At 52.2% G+C, this 19,008-nt stretch overlaps 1 protein-coding gene across 1 annotated transcript in view; it reads left to right on the top strand.

Annotated features, from left to right (window-relative positions):
- The first annotated feature begins 1,198 nt into the window (after positions 1–1,198).
- Positions 1,199–19,008, top strand: part of EMX1 (empty spiracles homeobox 1) — a 38,100-nt gene continuing 20,290 nt past the window's right edge. The window contains exons 1-2 of the mRNA XM_031949714.1: positions 1,199–1,772; positions 14,917–15,101. Coding sequence (XP_031805574.1) covers positions 1,313–1,772; positions 14,917–15,101 — 645 coding nt within the window. The 5' untranslated portion in view covers positions 1,199–1,312. The remainder of the gene's footprint in view (positions 1,773–14,916; positions 15,102–19,008) is intronic.

The raw sequence follows: 19,008 nt of genomic DNA, 5'->3' as shown, positions 1-19,008 counted from the left end.
AGGAAAGAACTTGGAGGCGTCGGGAGAACGGGAAAGGGAAGATGTCCTCCCACTTCTTCCATCTCCATTTGCGCCGACGTTGGTCCGCGTCTTCCTGAAACGCTCAACGCCACAACCCCTCTCTCCCTAATCCATGCTCCCCAGAACCTTCGCCAGAATCCAGGATGGGCAATCGAGCTCAGCGGGGTGGGGGGCACGGATTGGAAGGCGGGAGGAACAGGTTGAGAGTAGATACTGCGGTGACCTTCGCTTTGAATTGGGAAGTTTGGTTCCCCCCAAGAGTCCTTGGCTTAGTCGGGTCTGGATTGGGGGGTGGAAGGGGGTTCCGGAAATCGCCAAACTCGACAAGGTCTGGGGTCTGACACTTCTCCGCTCTAGTCGAGCTTTCCCGGTAGCGAGGGACCCAGCGGTGTGGGGTGCGAGAGCGACCCCCGAGAAGGGGGGGAGAGGAGGAGGAAGACGAGGTGGTAGCTCAGACGTGGAGGAATAGACGCTGAATAAGGAGAGGAACAGAATGGAAGGGATTGGGGGTGGGTGGGGGGAAACGACCGAGGGGGAACGATCCCGAATCGCCCTGCAACACTCCAGTCCTCTTTTTGCCTCGGATCGCAGGTTCCCTCCCTTCCCCTCCCTCCTCCTTCCCCAGTCCCTCCCCTCTTCCTTCCCCTCCCCTCCCCTCCCCCAGCCCCTAGCCCTCCCCCCCACCTGGGGGCAGGTGAGCGGCAGCCAATCGGCAGGCGCTGTCCAGGTACCGGCTCCGTCGGTCCTCCGGCTCCCCGCACGCCCGCAGCCTGGGCCGGGCCGGGGGCGGGCGGAGGTGGAGGCAGGGGCGGGGGTTCTCCTTCGGGAGCCGCCGCCGGTGGGGCTCAGGGGCTTTGGAGACGGCAGCGGCGGCGGAGGGGGCTCCCGCAGCATCCCTTTGGTCCCGCGGAGCAGCCACACTCCGGATCCCGCCGCTCCAAGGAGGAAGCCGAGTCGTCGCTCCCGAGTGCCAGCCGCAGCCCGGACCCTCGGGCCTGGGGCTGCGCGGGGCTGCGCAGAACCAGGCACCAACTCCGCTCCCGCATCCCGCCGGGGCCCTTTCCTCGTCGGGGGGGGGGGGGGGGGGGGGGGGGGGGGGGGATGTGTGTGTGAGAGCGAGTGTGTGAGTGAGTGAGCGAGCAGCGTGTGAGTGTGTGCATGTGCGTGTGTGCATGTGCGTGTGTTTTCGCACACCCCGCACGGCGGCGGCGGCGGCGGCGGCAGCAGGGACGCGGTCCGCTCCACCCCCCACGGAGCCAAAGAAGCCCCCTCTCTCGTTCGGGCCCCGATCATGTTCCAGCCCGCGACCAAGCGCGGCTTCACCATCGAGTCCCTGGTGGCCAAAGACAGCGGCGGCCCGGGCGGCCCCGGCGGCCCCGGCCCGGGGCCCGGAGGCGGCTCCCACCACTTGGCGGCCCCGGCGGCGGCGGCCGGTGAGGAGCCCCTGCGGCCCACGGCGCTCAACTACCCCACGCCAGCGGCCGCCGAGGCGTTCGTGAGCGGCTTCCCGGCAGCGGCCGCGGCCGCCGCCGCCGCCGCCGCCGCGGCCGCCGGCCGCTCCCTCTACGGCGGGCCCGAGCTCGTCTTCCCCGAAGCCATGAACCACCCGTCCCTGACCGTGCACCCGGCCCCCCAGCTCGGAGCCTCCCACCTCCAGCACCCGCACTCCTTCTTCGGAGCCCAGCACCGGGACCCCCTCAACTTCTACCCTTGGGTCCTGCGCAACCGTTTCTTCGGACACCGCTTCCAGGGTGAGTGGTCTGCCCCTGTCCCTGCTTCCCGCCGGGGCGGCCGGGGCCCGGCCCCGACCCGCCTCGGTCCCCCCATCCTCGCCGCCGCCCGCAGCCCGAGCCCGACTCGCCGGCGTACAGGCAGGGAGCTGACACCTTTCCCTTTTCGGAACTGAAGCGCGCTCGCCGAAGCCCCCGGGAGGTGGGGAACAGGAAGCCTGCGGAGGAGGAGGCTGGGGGGGAAGGGGAGGAGGCGAGGGTGCTGGGAACCTTTTACCTCTTTGCCAGAAGTTCTGGAAGAGGGATGAAGGGGGAGGGGAAAAGCAGGCACCCAGCCGGAGAAACTAAAGGGACCCGTCGAGTTAGGACCTCAGAGGGCATCCAGGCTCGGCGCTCAGTCCATTAGATCTGACAGGGTTTCTCCACCCTTTGGGGAGCGCCGTGCTCTCAGCTAGGGAACGAGCTGGTTGGCGGCGAGCTTCCCGGCTTCTCCAGAGAACAATCTGCATTTTCTCGAGAACGGTTCCTCCTCGTCCCCTTCTCGTTCCAAGCCCTGTCCTGGAAACGTTCCGTTGCCCATGCCTGCCCCTCGCTCTGAAGGAGGATCTTTGGGAACCTCTGGGTCCACTCCTCTCCTCCGTTCCTCCAGCTGGCCCCAAGGCGGCTTAGTTTTGTTGGTTTGCAGAAGGCACAGCAAACCCGTAAGGAACCGAGCCGGCCGGCGCTGGGGTCGGAGCCCTTGCGGAGCCAAGTCCAGCAGTCACCGGGGCTGGCTGAGCTAAGGAGGGCGGCCTCGGCTGGCCTTGGCGTGCTGATTCCCGGGTCTCAGAGGCTTCGGACTCTTCCGGCTTGTCCGTTGGGCGCCCGCACGGCGCCCCGGGCCGAGTGGATCGTGCCCCCCCTCCCGTTTCCCTGCCTCTGCCCAGAGCTGGGTAGGACCTCGGCATCTGCAGGCTTCCCGGGGATCGGCCAGTGTAGGGGAAGGCGGCCCGGGGACTACGCTGGCGTGGCAAAGAACAGCGGAAGAATCGGGTCCATTTCCGATCGATCCGTTCTCTCCCGGGACCGCCGAGCCTCAAACAGAGCTTCGCTGCAATCATTCGGCCACCCCAAATTAAAGAAGGTCGCGGGTCCGTTCTGTCGTTAGCCTTTGCAGAGGGACGTTGCAATTATGTGTCTCGGCAGCCTACTACTTCGCTGTTAGAGCAGACCGGGCGAGCTCGGATTCCTCCCGCTGCCCCGAACTAGCAGGGAGAAGTCTAAGCATTTAGAACCCGGCTGTAGTAAAAACAAACAATAAAACAAACAAACAAACGAGCAAACAAAAAAACCGAACTTGGAAGATTGGAGAAAGCCGCTGAGAGACACCATTTAACTTAGGCTGCCCTCTGCTCGGTCCTGCGGCAAAGACTGCACTAGCAAAGTTAAGTGGGGGAGTGGGGGAAATTCAATAATACAAGCAAAATAATCCACGGACCGTGGTGTGTGTGTGTGTGTGTGTGTGTTGTGTGCGCGGATTGTTCAGATATTTCAGGTGAAGGCAGCTTAGTTTCCTCCCTCCTCATTTTTATTTTGTTGTGCTTTGGATCACCGGCTTGTTTGCCTTAATTTCTCCCCCTTGGGTAGAAGGCAGGACAGCAACCCAAAGGCTCCTGACCAGAGCAGAGAGTAGAGCTTGTGTAATTGTTGCTGTTTTTCTCCACCTGAACACGATTATGTGGCTGAATTATCCGGATAATTTGCTCGAATTTTTGCTTCTTTGGGCAAAAGGTCATATGTCAATTCAATCTGTTTCTTCTCGATGGTATCGGATTTTGCTCCATTTCACTCACTCTCTGGGTGGGTTCTGTTACCTCGTGACGATACTGGCCCCTGCAAACGAGCTGAGCGGAACCAGACAGACAGACAGGTGCAGATAGGCTGCCTGGCAGTCGGAGAGAAGCAGGCCGGCTCGTCTGTTCTGTTTATCCCTAAATCGGGCCTTCATCGGCCCTTGGGAACCGGGAGCAGGGGAGGACGAGAGGTGGATCGACTAGGACAGCAGAGGGGTCGTTCAAAGAGCCCAGGAAGAGGACCAGAGCTCGGTCCCCTTGCTTCGGAGACGGGAGCCTCGCGGAGAGAGAGATGGGCTGCGGAGGTCGCCTCCCCTCCGCATCGAATCGGGCTCCCAAACTTGTGGGCAACTTTCCTTCCCCTGTGCCCGCAGCGCGTGACCAAGGCCTCAGAAGCTGGGCCAAGCCTATCCCTCCTCCGAGCTTAGAGGGACTCAGGCCCCTGAATCCTTCCCTCCCGAGCCGAGAGCTCCCCCGGGAATTTCCCCCCTTCGTTCTATTTCCGCCCAGCCGTTCCTTGAGCGCCGCCACCGCCGAGATGCAGAGGAGCCTCGGCCACAAAACTCGAGGCTTTGAAAAGGCCCAGGAGTTCCTCTGCCCCAGTCGCGAGGAAAGGCCTGAGAGACCCGGGACGGAAGAAATAATTCCTCGTTTAATCAAGCTCGGGAGCTTTCCCTTTCCCCGACAAAAGGAGTTTGGGCCGAGGGGACGTTTTGGAGAGCCAGAGATGGAGCTACGCGTCTCTCTCCGAGAAAGAACCCTCCGGATCCCGATTCTCCCTCGAACCCAGAAGGGGCTCCGAAAGTCTCCTGCGTTTCGGAGCCCAGAAACGTTCGGATTGCCCGGGGCAGTTCGGATCGGCGAGCTATCTCCGAACCCGGACCACGCCCGAGATTTCCCATCCCCTCCCCCGAATTCCGAGGGACTGGGAAAGGAAATCGGTGGGATTTCGGGCCGTGGGGGCTGCAGGCACGGGTGGGGCTGGGGCCCGTTCAGAAGGAAGTCTGCCGGGTCATTTACTCCAGGAAACGGCTCCCCGGATCTCGGCGCCCGATCGGCTCCGGCATTTCGATTCAGGGGGGAAACAGACAAACGAACGAATGAGCAAAGCTTGTCTATTTCCTGTCTGTTTCGCTATTGCAGCCCGGGTCCCGGCTCTCTCCGGGAAGTCTCTGGCTCTGGGGGACAGTGTTATCAAAAGAAAAATAGGGGGAAAGCCCAGAGCGCAAGGACCCCGTCCCCCCTACTCCTCGACCCGGGGAATAGAGACTGGGAGTCGCCCGCAGATCCTCCCCAGGGCTCGGCCAGAGGAATAGCAACAAATCCCGGGCATCCCAAATCCTGGGGAAACGGGAGCTCTAAAATAGCAGGCGCCGGGGACGCTGGCGGGGCTGGACGCGGGCTCTGAGTCTGAGCACTCCGAACTCCACGGCCTCTGCCTGGTGGAGCGTGCGATCGAGAAGGGGACTGCGGACTGGCGAGTGTGTGTGTGTGTGTGTGTGTGTGTGTGTGTGTGTGTGTGTGTGTGTTTGTCCCGGGAATGAATGCTATTTCCCCAAGGAGGAGAAGCCCTAGGAGAGGGGCGCAGGGCGGCTGGAGCTCATTAGCCAGCTCCCCATGCAAATCCCCTGCGGCCCTTCCCCTCCCTCCAATCACCACCTCCCCCACCAGCCCCGCGGCCCGCGGGAGCCAGGGGTGCATCAAAGGGCGCCTTTGTTCCGGGCAGGAGCAGAGGGATTAGGTTATCTCCGAGCCGCTGCGGCCCAGGCCCGTGCTCTGGGCTGGCTCGGGGCTCCGCGGGCCTGAGAGACCCCGAAGCCGGAGTGGTTTGGGATCCCCAGCCCCCGGTGGGGATGGGGTGGTTTGTGAGCCCGCGGAGCAAGGGGCTGGGGAGATTCACCTTCCCGGGCCCGCCTTCCCCCAAAGTCCTGGGACTCCGCTCCCCAAGCCCGGGGTGCGGGAAGGAGCACGAAGCGCTCTTCCCAGGGCCTCGAGGAGCCCGAGCCTCCCTTTGCCTCTTGCTTGTGTCCAGGGCCCGAGAGTGTGGGGGGCTTCCTTTCTGTTTTCCCTTCCTCCTGTACCGCAAGTGCAGGAGGGGAGGCCCGGGGACCCTTGAATTTCCATTGCCCCCGTTCTGCCTTCTTGTCTTAACAGACGCTGCATCACTTTCCCTTACCGTGGGCAGAGAGCCTGGCCCGGCTGCAGGCGCTGGGCCTGCCCAAGGATTGGGCCTCAGCCCAGCCCCTTCCTTCTTCCCCGATTTCCCCTTGTCAGTCATCTCCATAAAGACCATCTCTTGGCTGGAAAACCACAGCCCACACATAGACACCCACCCAAACAACGACTCCATCAGCACACATTTATTAAGCACCTACTGTATGCAGGGCCTTTTACAGTCCAGATTTTTCATTTACATGTACATAAACATACACATTCCCAGACTCACATACCCCTACATACAAATAAATGTATTTGGTCTCACACACATACAAAGACCAGGAGAAACTCATGAGCACATAGACATATAGAGACCCTCACACATCCACATCCCCCTGGATTTACAGACACACGAAAAATAAAACAAAACACATTTATTCATGGATAAACACGCAAATTCTCCCAGACTCACCTATGGGGACCGAACAGACACTCACAGGCGCCACGAGTTTATAAAAGATAAACATACATATTGGCCAGAGTGTCACAATTACAAAGAAGGAGAGCCATGTGCCAATTAGCTGAGCCATGAGACACAAAATAAACTAAAACAAAGCTTTCTCTCCTCTTCAAGGAGAAGTGTTTTAATCTCCCCTTCCTTTACCAAAGGTGGAGAGACAAATAACTTTTCACCATATTGAACCATTCGGCTCCCAGATTCCCTAGGGTCTGTTAACACAACCATCTTCACAAGTACATTGAGAAATCCATACCAGCCTGTGTGTATGTAAAAATTCATAAGATTAAGAAAAATACACACATGCATGCACACATGCTCCCTGACCACAAGCACAAGCACAAAGATTGTGCTCGCACCAGCCTTTGGAATTATGGAACGGAAACCCTGGCAAGAGGCATTCGTCCCCTCTAGAATCCTCTGCTTGGGGCTGATTTGTCTAGAGCCCTGAGCTGAAGGGCATTTGGGGGTGGGAGCAGCCACAGCTCTCCATTTTCCAGAAAACTGCTTCCTCTCTCCAGGCCACATAATGCGGAAAGGACACACAGTCAGATGGTCATACGTGCTCAGTCACACACACTGACTCACAGTTACACAATCACACAGTCCCCAAGCGGCGACACTCCATCGCCCAGAATCCCACAACCGTACAAAGTCATACCATGCAAAAGGATAAATCGCATCCACATAACGCTCTGAGGTTACGGGGCCAGCGCCCCCCAAGAATCCCGAGGTGGGGAGTTCTGGAATCACTGCTGATGTTGTACAGATGAAAATATTGAGGCTCGGATTCTGAGAAGCGTCACTTGTCCAGAGTCACTGGACCCCAGGCCTCCTGAAACCAAGTTCAAAGGTGACCCTGACTTTGTACATAGCTCTCCCCTCCCCCATAAGCCCCTCTCCCATTGTTGCTGACCACCCCGAGCCTCATCCTAAGGGCTCTGAGGTCACGCCATCCACCAAGACCTACTGGGCGCTAGCCACTAACGATCCACCCAAGAGGGGAAGCGGCAGGTCCTCGCTGGGCTCTTCCCCAGGCTCAGGCTCAGGCAGATTAGAGTTTGTTGTTGCCCTCTCTTGTCAGAGATGGAGGCAGAGGCAGGGAGCAGGAGAGCTCGGCGGGCATCCCAGGTGATACAGAGGGAGGGCGGCCTCGGGCTCCTGGCGAGGGGGAGACCCTCCCCTCCCTCCCCCAGAAGTTTGATCTGCGCCGAAGCAGCCACCTTCACTCTTTTCTTGGGTCTCCCTTGTGACCGGGGCCATGTGTCTGGGAGCTGGCTGCTTGTGTTAGGTGTTAAGCTGTGGCAGAATTTGTCTCTGTAGGGAGTCAAGTGGATTTTTCTGGGATCAAATTCACTACATTAGACTCATTAGCTGTATTCCTACCTACACAGTACATAAATACATTTGGCAAACACCCTGCTCGAAGAGCTCCCAGCATGCGCACACGCACAGACACAGACACAGACACGAACAACCCAACTTAACATGCTGCTCGTATGACTAAACCATGAAACTGGGAATACGGCTCTCCGTTTCCCCCCGTTTCTCTGGGCTTCTGTCTCCCTTCACTTTGGGCTTCCCTCCTATTTCTCACCTGCCAAGGAAGCTCCTCTTGGCTCTGCCTTTGGTGGAAGGGTCCGAGGGAGCCAGGAATGGACTGGGCTGGGACAAAGCGGGGGAGTAGCCAAAAGAAGCTTCTCTCAGAAGGTAGGGCTAAGGTGAAAGGGACATTTGGGGGAGGGAGTGTGTGTGGGGAGGGTCTGCCTTCTCCCCATGAGCTGCCTGCCTCCTGAGGCTAAAGGAAGTGCATTTAGTCCTTTCCCCTCTTCCCTGGCAACTCTGTCTAGAATCAGGCAGGAGGTGGAGATCACAGGGCATTGCAAGGAGAAGAACAAAGTCCAACTTTCCCTCTTCAGGGGCAGTGTAAATACAGCTTCCAAAGCCAGAGAAGAGAGAGCCTAAAAGCACTGAAGGGAATGGGAAGCTTAGCCCTGGGAGAGGAACGTCATGGAAAGGACCCAGCTGCAGAAATCAGTGTCCCTCTGACCTTCCCCTCAGTTCTGCTAGAGATTCTTTTTTCCCCTCACCTTGGTCCCACCGGGGTGCTGGGCAGCCCAATAACCTTGCCTATATGTCTTCTAAAGTTCAGGGAATTTCAGTTCAGTTGTTTTTCTGAGGGACCAAAAATTCTTATGAAATCTCCTGAAGTATTGTCTTTAAGGTCAGTTATTCTAATTTGTAGAAAACTCAGATGTCCCTCCTCCCAGAGGGTGTGTGTGTGTGTGTGTGTGTGTGTGTGTGTGTGTGTGTGTTTAACTTCGTTTTTATATTTCTGGTCGCATCTCTTTATTTTTATATTCCATCTCTGTCATACTTTTTCTTTTCCAGAATCTGGTATCTTATTATAATTTTCCACCTTTTGTTCTAAACCATTGGTTCTTAGTTGTATTTTAAAAATATATTTTAATATTGTTAAATATTTTCCAATGAAATTTAAATGATCATATTCATTTAAAAATTTTAAGTTCCAAATTCTCTCTTTTCCGCTTATTCCTCCCCTTTCAGACTTCCAACAATATGATAATGATTCTACACCAAAAGTCATATAAAACCTATTTCCATATTAACCATCTCATTTGTCTTTTTAAAATTCTGGTTCTTTCGTTTCGTTTCTTTTCTTGGTTAAGCTTCTCAGCCACTTTGGCAGTTATTGGAGATCGTCTGCTTTCATTTCTGAAAGATCCCGTTGTGGTTATGACAATATTATTTCCTTCCTTTTCCAGAAATTTTTTTCTCTCTCTTACCTCATACGATAGCATCACGGTATCAGGAACTTTTCTATGTGTACTTTTTTTTTTTTTTTTTTCTGCAGTGTATAAAGTGGGATTTTTTTGGCCCCATTTTTTTTTCTTTTTCCTTCTTTTTCCAATTATGTTTTCATTTTAGCAGATTTTTTTGATGCTTTGAAGTTCTAGATGGGAGTTGGGCTTAGACTGGGGAAATTCCCTGGGTCACCTTGTTGGAATTCGGTATCTCTCCCCAAGTCCCAGAATTCTGAAGAGCCAAAGAATGGGAGGACTGGTCTCTGATTGCATCAGAGTGGCCAATGTTGAAGAATTCTGGCCTCTAACTCAATAGGCTCTCACCTCAATAATAATGTGATTCACCTTTTATAGTGTTGGGAGATTTGCAAAGTGCCTTCCTTCAAGGTCTCTGATCTCCAGAGAGAGGAAATTTAGTGCCTGGCTTGGGATTCTTAGGATCTCCAATTTCAATATTTTTCCCATCATACTATGCTGCCTCATTTATCTGCCTTTATCTTGGAAAGCATTTGTTGGCCAATATCATCCATATATTAAATGGAAGACCTGAGGTGATCTTGTTAAATTCTCTCTCTCTCTCTCTCTCTCTCTCTCTCTCTCTCTCTCTCTCTCTCTCTGTCATTTTTAAGATTCTAAATTGCCACGTTAGTTCTGTTCTATTTCCATACTTAGCTGGTCGAGATGACGCAGAAATCATTCAGATCCATCCACATGACTTGTTATCTCAGTTGAAACATTGAACCCAGTTGCTAGTAGCATTAGGTTGAATTATAACAAGAACAATAATAGCTAACATTTATATAGCTCTTTAAGCCTGCAATGAGTTTGGCATGTATTCTCTCATTTGATGCCCAACTCCCTGGGAGGTAATTATCCCCATTTTACGGATGAGAAATTGAGAAACAAGTGACTTGCCCAGGTGTCTGAGACAGGATTAGATCCAAGTCTAAGTCCAGAACTCTCTCCTGTCTGCCTCAAGTTTGAGAAAGAAATTTATAAAGTTTTCATACTGTGCTGAGATTCTTGTTACCCAATGCACAGACCTTTCCAAAGTCGGTGCTTGGGGGTATTTAATTCACTGCGTGTTTGCAGAGGATTGTATGTGAATATCTGTACACAAGTCCACCAACAATATTTTGGATTTGGATTTGTGCACATGGGAGTGTGCTAAGTTGCCGGAGGGATCAGAGGGGTTGCAGGCTGCTATGTGTGTTGGGGGAGGGTTGTGTGTGCCTCTGGAACTACTGACTCATATCAATGTATATACACTAGCCTGAGAACGCTTTCATTGCCTGTAGAAGAGAAAATCTGTGTGTACGTGTGCGTGTGCATGTTTGTGTGAATGCCTCTGCAGAAACGCGTGTGTAATTGTGTGCAAGGACATGCATTTAAAAAAACACGCACATACTGTATGTCTATATACAGTACATTAGGGAGAAGGCTGAAGCCAAACTAGGATATATATTTACATGCACACCCATGCAAAAACCAAATCTTCCCCCTTCTCTCTCTCATTTATTATTTTTAACTTCGTTCTCATATTTCTGGTTTCAACTTTTCATTTTTGTATTCAATTTCTGTCACAATTAGAGAGAGAAAGAGAAAGAAACTTATTTAGATTATATATGTATATATACATACATATATATATTTACACATATTCATGTTCCACCAGTGTGGACTGTTTAGTGACTAGCTAGGACCCTCTGGTGCCTGGGTGGGAGGGTCATCCTTTCCTTTCTACTTTTTGTCTGACCTCCTTGGATGGGGTGAGATGAGGGGGAGTCATATCAGCACACCGTATCAAGAATAGACTGGAGGGAAATTGAGAACTTGGCATATTTTGTGCAGCCTCCTAATAGCCTAAATAAGCAGTACAACCTAAGGCTAAAAAGAAAGAATGGGAAGGAACCGATGCTCCATACCGGGAAGTAGGCAGGCTGTTCTATCTGGAAAGAAGGATAGCATTGGAACCACCCTGCTGGGTATTGGGAAACCAGGGGGAAGAGGATGGTGGCTGTATATGTGTGTGTGTGTGTGTGTGTGTGTGTGAGAGAGAGAGAGAGAGAGAGAGAGAGAGAGAGAGAGAGAGAGAGAGAGAGGAGGAGAGGAGAGGAGAGGAAGGAGAGAGAGAGGAGAACGTTTTCTATTTGTCAGGCTGGTTTAAGGATGTGAAAGAGAAAAGGTACCCATAGATCTTCTGTCCTCCAGATGTGTATTGGGGTAAGGGGGAGGTGCATGGGAGCCTAGACACTCAGCTTTTTTTTTTTTAATGTGGGGTTCTCCATCTGGTAATTCTTTTCTTTCAGAGTATGGCTGTCCTGAGATAGGAGGTGACTAACTTGGATTAAAATGTTTTTAATGATGTCAGTTTGTATGCCCAAACTGAGGTTACAATATGCGTTGATAGCTGGAAGAGACCTTAGAGATTGCTTCACCCACCCCTCCATTGGACAGGTCAGAAAATAGAGTAGAGAAAAACTTTTTTTTCCCCTAGAGGTATGAGGGAATAGGTGAGATGTGAACCCTGGACCTCTGACTCCAAATCTAGAATCTTTCCCTCTGTTCCATGATGGTTGGGGCCAGGGAATAATGTCTAGGTACAAGGGAATGATATTCTGACAAATTCATAGAACTGGAATCAAAACAGGAAGTTTTGGAAATGAAAACTGGGAAGGGGATTAGGGATGAGGAGAATGAGAATTTGGTAAAGGAAGGAAAGTAGGAAGGAGTGTGCAGGGAATGGAAGAATTGGGGGTTAAGAAAATAATTGGTGAAGATAAGGAGAAGAGAAGGAAAATGGTTGAATAGGAGAAAGTATGGGAGAATGGGGAAGGAGATTTGGAAGTTAGAATAGGGGAGACAAACAAGGGAGGTGGGATGAAGCAAATAGAAGAAAAGGAGGAAAGAAATGGGAGGAGCAGATGGGCTTGGAGAGGAATGAAAGTAGAGGGAGATGGGGTGATTGCAGGAGGGATAACATGATCTAAGGGATCAAAGGCTTCATCCAACTACCTCTTTGATAATTAGCATAAAGAAGAATCCTCTTCCAGAATCATTTCTTTCTTGGAGGTCAACAGTGGATGGACTCAGTCCTACAAAGGAAGGTGCCAGGGGAGAATGAGGTCCCCGGAATCCCCTAAAGAGAGACGTTGCTTATTCAAAACATTCTATATGGCAAATGATGCTGTTATAACATGATACCTTATTAACAGACTTGCATATACCCTGGCTCCTGCATGTCCCTGGGAACGGAACTCCATATGTTAAGAGCCTTCTGGAGTCTAACAGAAAGACTAACACTTTTTGCCTGGAACAGGGGTGAGCCTCTTCCCCAGCAGCAGAGAGTAGAAGGGCTTCCCCTGGGCAGGATAGGAGTGGTTATATCAGCCTGATGGAGAGGAAGGAACCTTAGCTCTAGCTAGAGCTCTTGCGGGGCAGATCCCGATTCTATCACTTCCTACCTCTGCGACGTTGGGCAAATCTCATCAACTCTCATCTGCGATCCAGGAAATGGCCCCTCCATTCTCTTGCAGCTTTTAATCCCTAGTACCACACACAGAACTCGGAGGAGAAATGCCGAGTACCGAGCAGAAATGCCGAGTACCAGGTCGTAATCCTGGTTCTTATATCTAGGACCCGGATGATCTTGCGCAAGAGTCGCTCTGTTACCTCCTCGGTAAAGTAAAGGCATTGCCTAAAGAGACAGCTTTTGTGGTGGAGAGAGCGCTGGATCGGGAGACAGTAAATATTGCCTTGGGCACTTGTTAGCCCTGGGTGCCTTCAGCTGTATGGCGGCTGTAGCAGCTGTAGGGTGACTATAACTAAAGGTTTTTGGGAAGCGAGGAGAGGGTCGGAGGATCAGTCTCCACCTTGCCAATAACCTGAGGCCCTCCCTCCCTCTTTATCACCTGGGATGCCTGCCCAGCTCTCTTTCTACCTGCCTCTGCCTCCATCTCTGACAAGAGAGGGCAACAACAAACTCTAATCTGCCTGAGCTTGATCCTGGGGAAGAGCCCAGCGAGGACCTGCCGCTTCTCCTCTTGGGTGGATCGTTAGTGGCTAGCGCCCAGTAGGTCTTGGTGGGTGGTGTGACCTCAGAGTCGTTAGGATGAGGCTTGGAGTGATCAGCAATAATGGGAGAGCGGCTGGTGGGGAGGGGAGAGCTTTGTAAAAAGTCAGGGTCACCCAATGGGAAGGAGCTTGAACTTGGTGTCAGGAGCCCTGGGTTCCAGTGACTGGACAAATGACGCTTCTCAGAATCCGAGCCTCAATATTTTCATCTGTACATCTACAGCAGTGATTCCAGAACTCCCCACCTCGGGATTCTTGGGGGGCGCTGGCCCCTTAACCTTAGAGCGTTCTGTAGAAGCGAGTTATTCTTTTTCATGTGTGACTTTGTATGGTTGTGCGATTCTGGGCGATGGAGTGTTGCTGCTTGGGGATTGAGTAATTGGGTAATTGTGTCAGTGCGTATGACAGAGCATGTGTGCCCAAGTATCTGTGTGATCCTCCAGGCTTACAACTGACCTTTATGGGGCCCGGGAAAAGGAAGCAGCTTTTTGGGAAATGGAGAGCCGTGATCCCCCTCCCGGTGCAGATAGCTGCCCTTTGCGCAGGCTTCCAGGCAGAGCAGCCGAAAACAGTGGGGGTTGCGTGGCTCCCAATTTCCCGGTCGTCGGAGTCCTAAATCAGAGGCTGCTTGACAGCCCGCCGGGGCGGGTTCCGCCGGGGCGGCCTCCAGGGTCCTACCCAAGCGCTCTCGGGGGAGTTCTCACCAAGGTCCGGCCCTGAGCAGACCCCTGCCCAGGCGGCGGCTCCTTTGGAGGAGGAGGAACGCGGGGAAGGACAGGAAGGAGAACCGGCCTCCCGGGAGGCCAGCGTCGGGGCCTTGGACAGCTCTTGCGCCCGCTCTGCTCTCGGACCCCGCGATCTCTTCCTTTAGTTATCAGTTCGCAGCCAAGGCGGGAGGCTTCTTGGGAGCCCCAAGTTAGAACACAGAGATGGGAACAGCGCAAGAGACAACGAAGTCTGAGCGGGGGCCCCCGGGCCGGGGCGGAGGGGTGGCCGGGCCGGGTGCGGAGAGATCCGGGGAAGCGCAGGCCGCGCTAACCTGGCTGGCGGAGGCAAGGCCCGAGGGAGGGGGCGGTGGGAAGTGGGACGGCCGGGACGGCCGGGACGGCGGCAGCGAAGGCGCTCATCTTCTCCATCTCTTTCTCTCTTTGTCCGTCCGTGTCTGGCCTTCCCCTCTCCCCCCTGCAAATCCTAACCCTCCCCCACCCCCGTATCTGCCATTCCATTCCCGCGGGGCCTCCTCCTCTCCGTCTCACCTGCCCATTGGTCCCTGCCCCCACGTCCCTGCCTGGAACCCACCGCGGGCTGTATTTGCTGTCGCTTCCTCCTCCTCGTGCCCCCCACCTCTGGGCCCCCTGTCTTCCCGAACGCCCTCCCGGTTGTGTCTTCCGCATCTCCTGCTGCCTCGCTGTCTCCCGTGTCCTGCGAATTCGGTCGCTTTGTGTCGCCTGGGTCCTGTTACCCCCGGGCCTCCACGTCCACGGGATTCTCGGCTCCCCACGTCCTCGTCCCTCCACCTCACCCATCCCCACGTCCGCACGCGCGTGTTGTCTCCACTCTCGCCCCACTCTCGGTCCCCGGATCCCCCTTCCCCTCGTGGCCCCGGATCCCCCTTCCCCTCGTGCCCCCGGATCCCCCTTCCCCTCGTGCCCCCGGATCCCCCTCCCCTTCGTGCCCCCGATCCCCCTTCCCCTCGTGCCCTGTCCCCGTGTGTCCCGCGCCCGTGCCCCCCGGCGTCCGGCGCGATGCCCTGCCGCCAGGGAGCGAGGTTCCCCAGGACAGTCTCCTCCTGCACGGCCCCTTCGCCCGAAAACCCAAGCGGATTCGGACGGCCTTCTCGCCTTCGCAGCTGCTGCGGCTGGAGCGCGCCTTCGAGAAAAACCACTACGTGGTGGGCGCCGAGCGGAAGCAGCTGGCGGGCAGCCTCAGCCTCTCCGAGACCCAGGTGAGCCGGCTCCCCGAACCGCGCTGCCCTCCCCCTTGGCCCCCTTGGTCGAACCGTCCCGCTCCTGCAGCCTCTCAATCTTTGTATCTCTCTCCTTCCGACCCCCCCCCCCCCAAAAAAAAAAAAACCACAACTCTCGATCTCATTTCTCCCTCCTTCTCTTTCTCATTCCCACCTTTCTCTCGTTCTTCTCGGTCACTCTCCCTCTGTCCTCCCTTTCTCCCTCTTTTCCTCTCTCCTCTGTCTCTATCTCTCTTCTTTCCCCTCTAACTTCTGCCCCGACTTTCGCCCTCATTTTCTCTCCATTCTCTCTCTCTCCCTTTTCTTCCTCCCTTCCTCCTCCCCTCCCTTCTCTTTTCTTCTCTCCTTTCCTCTCCTCTTTTCTCTTCTTCTTCATCTTCTCCTCCTTCTCCTCCTCCTCCTTCTTTTCTTTTCTTCTTTCTTCTTCTTGTCCTCCTTCTCCTTCTTCCTCTTCTTCCCCTTCTCTCTCTCTCTCTCTCTCTCTCTCTCTCTCTCTCTCTCTCTCTCTCTCTCTCTCTCTCCCTCCTAGCTCTTGAGTGGATCTAGCTGAGCAGACAGGGATGGGGGATGAAGGAAGGAGGAGCAGAGCCCAGGAAGTTTCTCTGTAGTTTGCCCTGAGTTCAACTGACTTCTCTAGATGCCATCTTGGAAGTACAGCCTCCAAAAGAAGGGAGTGACTGCCCCTCGGTCTTTGCTCCTGGTCAGACTTCATTGGGATGATTGTGTTCAGTTCTGGGTCACACTTTAAGAAGGCACTGACAAACTCAAGCATTTCCAGGGAAGGGCAATCAGGGTGGTGAAGGGCTTAGATTGAAGAAAGTGGAGGTGTTAAGGCTAGAGAAGAGAATGGCTGGTAGCAGTTGCTTGGGGGGTAGGGATAGGGAACACACAATAGCAATCTTCAGAATTGGAAGTATTGTCATATGGTCTTAGAGATTATCCTTGACATCAGGAACTTTAGAGCATAGGGCCAGGACTCAGGGACTCAGGTTCCCTAGGGGTACTTCTGAGCTTAGTCTAAGGAACAGGACTGCTTTCTGATCTGGAAGTTAACAGTTCAGACGGGACATCTGCCATTGAGCAACCTGGCCCAGGGACCCACGAATGACCAATTGTTTATTTAGGGATTTTAGTCAGGGGCATTCTAGAACCTGCTGATTTATTTGTGAGGGCGAGAAATGGGACAATGCCTGTGCTTCCCCTTTCCCCATAGGTCCCAGGATAGTTGTCCTGTGGGTACAGAAAAGAAATGAGAAAGGAAAGGACAAAATTTAATTTCCTAGCCACCTCCCCCCCCCCATCTCCCACCCCCAATCCAGGAAGCCATCTGTTGATCTTCCTTAGTGACAGCCAAATAACTAGCTCTCCAGGAAGGGTCAATTTAATCTTCATTGTCCCAGGGACAACCCCAACTACCCTCTTTGGTTTTCTCCTTGTTGATAACAGTCTATCTATAGCATTTGTGTCCCCTATATCCCTTCTGTAAGTCCTATTTAAGGAGAATGGGGACTTTCCCTATGGAGTAATGGAAAGCAGGAGACCCACTGGGATTCTAGTTTCTGGTTCTTATACGCCTTGGGTGACCTTGGGCAAATGATTCCCACTTCTACCCCTCAAGATTTTTTCCCTTTATTTCCATCAACTGAATCTGTCAATCTAGTGGTTTAGGAACTTGAGGGTATCTTTCAGCTCTTATATGCTGATTTAGAGTGAGGAACACTCAGACTGGAATTGATGGAAATGGAGAAGGTGGTAGAAAGGGGGTTCTCTGAGCCCAAGACAGACTCTAGACATTGCTTCTATGACTAAACTCCTGTCACAGGCTCTTTTCCTTGGTCATTGTCTCTCTGAAAAAACTGAAGGCAAAATGATTCTAGTTATTTGAGTCTTGGATGGATTCGGGTGACTGGATGAAGTGAGGGAGGGCTTCGAGAACAAGAACCCATTGGGGAATCCTGGGGCCCAACCCGGGCTCAGATCCTGGTTCTGCCAGTTTTAGCATTTGACATAGGCTACCCATAGCTGAACTCTTCTGTAAGCTTATCCTTGAAATGAGGAAGCTGATTTAGAGAAGTTCTAAGTGCTTTCCCAGCTCTCCTGCTTGTTGTGATCTTACCTAGTTCACTACCTCAATCGATGTCTATCCCCCCTTTTTTTCTATCAGCCATCCATCTGTGTATCCATATGTCTATAACCTATTTATTCATATAGCTACCTACATATCCTTTATCTCTCTCTGTCTCAGTAATCCACCTGAGTAATCCTACCTTTTTGACACCTGTGATCATTATGCCATGTAACCATCAATGTCTCTGTCCAGGAACAGATGTAGAAACTGACTTTCCACATTGACATACTGGATATTTTTAAGAATTAAAAAGCGGTTTCAGTGCACAAAAAAAAGTCCCATTTTTCATTCGCCTTCCCTGAAAAGATTGAGTTTAAAAATTAATAAAATCACATCACTGGGCTTTTTTTTTTTAAACTCAGAAGTACTTTTAAATTAATTAAAAACCCTCAAATCTGTTAACTTCTGTTTGTTTTTATTAGCAACATTGTTTTTTAACTCAGTGCTTTTAAGCTCAATGAAAGTGTTCTTAATTAACTCTCCTCCCACCCCCTCCCCCTACTTAAGACAAACCAGCTTTCCTTTTACTTGGGGAGGTCCCATATGTCAATGTGCAAATGGGCCAGTTTCTGAATCTGAGTCATAGAACCGTAGAATCAGAGACACTGATTCAATAATAGATTATAGAATGTCAGACTCTCAAGAAACCTTAGAACAGAGAGTGTCAGAGCTGAGAAAAATCTTAAGAGCTGGAAAGGACCTCGAATTGTCAGAGCTGGGAAGATTTTTCAAGTCCATCTAATCCAGTGATTAAGGAGCTAGGTGATACAGTAGATAGAGTGCCAACTCTGGGGTCGGGAAGACTCATCTCTCTCAGATACTTCCTAGCTGTGTTGCCACCCTGAACAAGATATTTATTTTTGTTATGCTTGACATGCTTATATTTTGTTATGCTTGACTCAGTTTCCTCATCTGTAAAATGAGCTGGAGAAGGAAATGACAAAATACTCTAATATCACTGCCAAGGAACCCAAATGGGATCATGAAAAGTTAGACACAAGTAATAGCAACAAAATCTATTATTTTCTTATTATAGCTTTTTATATACAAAGCATATGCATGGGTAATTGTTCAACATTGACCCTTCCAAAAACTTCTGTTCCAATTTTTCCCCTCCTTCTCCCTACCCCCTCCCCTAGATGGCAGGAAGTCCTATACATGCTAAATATGTTAAAGTATATGTTAAATTCAATATATGTATATATACAAAATCCATCCGTTCTTAAATCTTTTCCATGTGAAATCATTCCAGAGACAGCCTCTACATCAGAGCTCTACTATTTGTATTTATCAATACCTGAGAAAATACCTGGTGATAAAATGCTCCTAGGCTTTTCAGATTTGTATTTTATTAACCTCAATGGCTCCATTGTATACACACTTAAAAAGTTATCATGAGACACACTCCATATTCAGTCTCCAGGTGTGCTTGCTCATTTGTGACTGTGATTCATTTAATGATACAGACCCTTGGCAGAGACTCCGGGGTCCACTAGGGACCTGCAGGCCCCAGTTCAGTGCTGCCATTTTACTCCAGTTCTGTCATTCATCAGAGAAGGAAAATGATGCCCTTGTACAAAGAAAGACCCACCAGTTAGTGGCAAAACCATAAACTAAAAACTAAAAGCTAGGACTTTTCTCTCCTCCAGGTTGGACTTTTCTCCCTTATATTCCACTGCTTTTTATATCATACAGCATTATCAATCTTTTCTCTCCTGCTGATTATTTTGATGTGCCTTCAGCGATAGCGATTTGTCA

Source organism: Sarcophilus harrisii, chromosome 2, assembly GCF_902635505.1.
Source record: "Sarcophilus harrisii chromosome 2, mSarHar1.11, whole genome shotgun sequence".
NCBI classification, from domain to species: Eukaryota; Metazoa; Chordata; class Mammalia; order Dasyuromorphia; family Dasyuridae; genus Sarcophilus; species Sarcophilus harrisii.
This window is presented reverse-complemented; position numbering and strand designations above follow the sequence as displayed.